General features: G+C 47.5%; 1 protein-coding gene across 1 annotated transcript in view; it reads left to right on the top strand.

The window, feature by feature from the left end:
• kcnq5b (potassium voltage-gated channel, KQT-like subfamily, member 5b) overlaps positions 1–5,726 on the top strand; it is a 172,156-nt gene that overhangs the window by 160,577 nt on the left and 5,853 nt on the right. The window contains exon 11 of the mRNA XM_062534937.1: positions 3,611–3,719. Within this exon, the coding sequence (XP_062390921.1) occupies positions 3,611–3,719 (109 nt within the window). The remainder of the gene's footprint in view (positions 1–3,610; positions 3,720–5,726) is intronic.

Here is a 5,726-nt window from a genome sequence, read left to right as displayed (position 1 = left end):
TGGCTCGTGCATCCTATTCCTTCGTAATTATGTATCATTACAACTGTGAAGGGAGCTGATGGATAGGCCGTAGGTGCCGTAGGTCATTGTAGTGTAGAGGTAGTCATAATAGCCTATTTGTGTCCTTTGTCATCTTAAATAATCCATAAAGGAGCTTATTGTTGTGAGATGTATTCTTTCTTCATTCATTATTCTTTATTTTCAATGACAGCCCCTTGAGATGTAGCATCTCATTTTCGAGGGTGTCCTTAAATGTATACGAGAACAGGATTGACTACAGAAAATGTAGAATGCACCTTTGTGGTCTTCAAGAATTCATAAAGGAGGTTATTGTGGTGAGAGTGTACGAGAGCAGTATTGACCAGAGCCCATGCCGAGTGTAGCACTGGAGTGCAACTGGTGACGGTAATGACAGACAGCAGTGAGTGACAGTGGTGAAGATGAATGTAATGGAGCTGATGCAGACTACATGAAGAGTAGGAGATGCACCGCAGACTCAGACCCCTGGGCTACAATTTGTATGTCGTCGAGGATGGAGGTGTGTGTGTGTGTGTGTGTGTGTGTGTGTGTGTGTGTGTGTGTGTGTGTGTGTGTGTGTGTGTGTGTGTGTGTGTGTGTGTGTGTGTGTGTGTGTGTGTGTGTGTGTGTGTGTGTGTGGTGGGTTGGGTTGTGCTTAGATAACTCTTTTGTCTCACTCCCTAACTCGTTTACTTTGTGTGTGTGTGTGTGTGTGTGTGTGTGTGTGTGTGTGTGTGTGTGCGTGCGTGCGTACGTGCGTGTTTCTATATCTTAAGGTCAAAGGTAAAGGGCCAGCCATAGCCTGTGGTTACCTCAGTGCAAAATCCCTCCTCGTCAGACTCCATAGTTGAATCCTGCATTTCCCTGCGTCTCTTTGCCAGAGCCTATTCACGTGTCGGGCCCTCTGGGCCGGCACCACTCACGAAAAGATGACACGATGCACTTAACAAAGCGAACGTCTGGAGACGCTACGCTACAGCACAGCACGGCACAGCAGGGGTCACTCTTCTCTCGTCTCTTCTCCTAGCCGAGAGAACGAGGGATGACAGGGAGGACAGAGAGAGAGAGAAAGAGAGAAAGAAAGAGAGAGAGAGAGAGAGAGAGAGAGAGAGAGAGAGAGAGAGAGAGAGAGAGAGAGAGAGGGAGAGAGAGAGAGGCTCCTGTTGTCTCTGAGACTAGTGGAAGATGAAAAGGAATGGGAGGGAGTGTTTTATTTGTTTGTGTCTGATGTGGCGGCTGTGTTCGGGTGGGGATGGATCACACGACTCTTAGTGGACAAACAGGACAGTCTAGTCTCTGATGGCAACACTTTGCTATGTGGAGAAGAGGACGACTGGAGAAGTGTTTGTTGATGGCAGCTTGTTTGTATGTGTGTGTGTGTGTGTGTGTGTGTGTCTGCGGGCGTGTATGCTTGTAAATGTGTGCATGTGTGCGTGTTCCAATGCTTCTAGATTCTCACGGAACCCTAGAACACATTTGCGCTCCTGGGACAAGAGAGAAAGGGCCGTGTTTGTTGCGTGTCCATCCCGGTGTGTTTGTACACAACAAAACTGCTAAGTGTGTATCTCTTCTCACCCACCCACCCACCCACCAGCGGTCCACCTCCACGCTACAACACAAGAGGCACATTTCATTTCTCTTGTGACAAAAAGCTCGACCACAGGGAAAAAAAAAAAAACCTTAGTGAGCATCTGCTGACTCAGAGGTATTCTGAAGCACGCCAATTCTTTCTCTCTCTCTCTCGTTCTCTCTCTCTCTCTCTCTCTGGAATGGCCTTTGGGGAGGATTTAGTGCCGATGCTGAGGTGACAGGCTGGGGGGGGCCGGCCAGCTAGGCCGCCATTTCTCAGGGAATTAGCACGCCCTCTCTGTGATAGCCGCTGCTAACGCGTGGCCATAGATAACCTTTTATTGAGTGGAGGGGAGCTTTGGGGTGGGTGTGTATGTGTGTGTGTGTGTGAGGGGGGGGGGGGGGTTCTTGACTTGCACTTCATACACTTGAGACACACACACAGAGATACATACTGGACACACGCACACACACACTCACACACACACACACACACACACACACACACACACACACACACACACACACACACACACACACACACACACGTTCTGGTCAGCCTCTGGCTATCACTCTTATGAAAGTGTGTGCGCAGCGCAACAAATGTGCCCCATTAGCGGTTTCCCGCAGCCAGAAAAGGTCCTTATCTATCATGGGAGTGAGAGGACACTACGAGCCTTTCAGCACTGACCCCCCCCCCCCCCCCCCCCCCCCCCCCCCCACCCCTCCTCTCTTTCTTGGGTTGATAAACCTCCTCTCCTCTCCTCTCTCTCTCTCTCTCTCTCTCTCTCTCTCTCTCTCTCTCTCTCTCTCTCTCTCTCTCTCTCTCTCTCTCTCTCTCTCTCTCTCTCTCTCTCTCTCTCCCTCCCTCTCTGGATTGATAAACCTCTACCCATATCTCTCTATCTCTCTCTCTGGATTGATAAACCTCTCCTTTCTCTCTCTCTATCTCTCTCTCACGCTCTCTCTCAGGATTGATAAAACTCCCCTCTCTCTCTCTCTGTATTCATCAAGCTCTCCTCTCACACTCCCTTTCCCTTTCCCTTTCCCTCTCTCTCTCTCTCTCTCTCTCTCTCTCTCTCTCTCTCTCTCTCTCTCTCTCTCTCTCTCTCTCTCTCTCTCTCTCTCTCTCTCTCTCTCTCTCTCTCTCTCTCTCTCTCTCCCGCTACACACCTGCCCCAACACACTATAAATGCAAGCAACATCTAACATCTGCCTACGCCCAAGGGCAAGACACTATCACTCATTAAGATATAATGCTGCAGCCCAAAAGTCGAGTCTCTGCATGTGATTACTTATTTTTTTAGTTGGAGATAACTTCATTCAGACTTGTGTCTCAAATCTTGTCCAGTAATTAAGCTTCTCGGCAAACCTGTTTCCTGTTCGATGACGTGGCTGTGAAAAAACACTTTAGCTGTACCGAAACGTCAGTAATATAACGTCTCAATGTCCGTGGCCGGCTCTATGGAGCACTGCTGTGTGCCACTCTGCTCAACTCCAGGTCGTTATAAAAGCGTTCTTAGCCTCCACCTTTTTCCTAAAAACTGCTGCCCAAAATAAGGAGGGCAGGAATGTCGGAGCCCGAGCACACATCACACATTCGGTACAACTGAAGCACTCATCTTCCGGTGCAATTTGACAGCGATGACAGCGAACAGGAAATAGGTTTGCCGAGTCCAAGTCAAAAAGGGAAGTTTGACGCTACACCAGAACACAGAGAGACCACGCAGCCCCTTTGGTGTTGACAACCAATAGTGTGGCTCTATTGGAGGAGACATGTCTGATGAAGAGCCGAGGCACTCGAAACATCTTTCTTTGGGGATCAAACTCAGACAGATTAAAATAAACAGAGAGCAAGTGTGTGGATCTATTCTTTTTTACTTTGACTGTATTTGAGGAAACGTCATAAAATAGGACGCAGTTGCAATAGAATTAACAACTGTGGGTGACTTGTTGTTAATTGGCGTTAATTGAAATGAAGGTGTTTGAAAGGTGTTTAAAAGGCCTGGTGTTCCTCTGGCAGGTGACAGCAACATGGCGGCAGACGACGCGTTCGACGAGCGGAGCTGCCACTGCGACATCTCAGCAGAGGACCTGCTGCCCCCAATCAAGTGTGTCATCAGAGCTGTCAGGTGAGGGACTACACCACGCATGTACAGTATACACTCAAACACACACACACACACACACACACACACACACACACGTGAAATCACAGAGAGAGAGCTATAAAGATATTTTCACACTGGCAGCCACTACCTTCTGAATGATTTATGAATGTTCGTCTGCCTGTAGATATGTTGGAGAGGGAAGACACACACTCTCACACACTACTACAGCAGAGTCTCATGCAAACACATTCACAGAATTTGGCAACAGCGGCAGCTGACTACCCTCCGAGTTGACTGTGTGCCTACTCAGCCGTTTGCATCTGTCGTATGCGTGTGCTCCGGCTATGTGACTGAAGGCGCCGCGGCACGCTAGCTCGCCCGCTAGCTCGCCCGCCCGCCCGCTCATCTCCTTCTAATGCCAACGGAGCGTATTAAGCTGAGTCGAATGAAGTCGAACTGAACGGAGGGAGTGTGAGAGGGTGTGAGAGTAAGAGTAGGGCCCCGGGCTCCAGGGTTCCCACCCCCAGACCCCCCCCGCCCCTCACCCCCCCCCCCAGCACCCCTCTCAGCACCCTGCCAGCCTCGCCGCCCCTCAGTCTCCACGAGGCCCCGGGAGCCGGGAGGCTGTTTTCCACCGCTGCCCTATCAGTCAAACCACAGGCCTTAAACCCAGTATAAGCACAGGATTGAGTTGCAGGCTGCTCGGCTAGTCACGCACATGCAGCATCCGCGCGGCACACACACACATACAGTACACACACACACGCACGCACACACTCAGACACACACACACACACACACACACACAAGCTGCGCAAGATCAAGGTGAGTTTGGGGTCTGTAGTGTATGGCAGTGGTAATAGGGAGCGAGATGGTGTGTGTGCGTGTGTGTGTGTGTGTGAGAGAGAGAGAGATTCTAAAATTACACTTCATTATTTTCTCAGGGAGCTCAAGTTGACCCAAAAGACACAGAGCCTTTTTGCTCTGAAAAATACAAGTAATTTGATTTGGTACGAAAATGTTTTGTGTGTAAATTGATCACGCTATTTTGTCTTTCCGTTGTTCCCATTTCATGGAGAAAAAGATGGATACAAACCTCCACATAACCCCTAAAACAAACCAAACAAATCCCTGGCATTTTCTGTTGATGCACTCCCCCTACTGGCGCCTACGGTGTAATGCAGCCGTGCGCTAATTTGGCTCCATCCCGTCCAGTCTGCCAAATGTAGAAGCTCCATCAGAGTCTCTTAAGTGAGTCACTCACAGCCAGTACACAAACATCCCCAAGCCACACAGCAACAGCAACTAACAGATTTGCAGGATATTAAGCAATGATTTTTATGCTTTTATGATTTTTAAGAAAAAAAAGCAAAACAAACAAACAAAAAAAAAACCAAAGGGACCCACACACTACAGACTGGAACTGAACAGATTGTATAAATAACTAAATATAATATTATTATGCATAATGCTTTCCCATCCTACCCAAAATAAATGTAGTCACTCTGTGTTTTCCCACAAAATTGAATAGGTAGCCTACTACAGAGTTCACTACAGAACATTTGTGAGGTTAATGAATACATTCTAATTCAAAGACCCAGCAGGTATTTGGCTACAGTGGTGCATTTGTAACATGGAAATCTATAGGATACAGTATGATGCTTAATTTGGTTAGCTACATTTTATTTTCTTCTTTTTTTACCTTGCCAATTTTTTTGTTAGTTTCCTCATTTGTTTTTGGTCATATGAATATTTGATGATTGTCATCTTATCAATCAATAATTCTATTATGACACTTATAAATTAGACCATTCACAGTGATATGCACTTACTAATGAAGTAATACGCCAGTGTACACATATACTGTACACAGGGTACACTTACTGTATGCTTGTCATCACACTGTGAGCACTGAACAGGTGGCACTGTACCTTCTCAGTAATATACTGATATATCTGTGTGTGTTATATGTGTTTTGTGTGTGTGTGTTGTTGTGTGTGTATTTGTGTGCGTATGCGTCACAGGCCG

This window comes from Sardina pilchardus, chromosome 1 (assembly GCF_963854185.1).
Source record: "Sardina pilchardus chromosome 1, fSarPil1.1, whole genome shotgun sequence".
Classification (NCBI taxonomy): Eukaryota; Metazoa; Chordata; class Actinopteri; order Clupeiformes; family Clupeidae; genus Sardina; species Sardina pilchardus.
The sequence above is the reverse complement of the archived record's forward strand: the minus strand, read 5'-3'. Positions and strand labels throughout refer to the sequence as shown.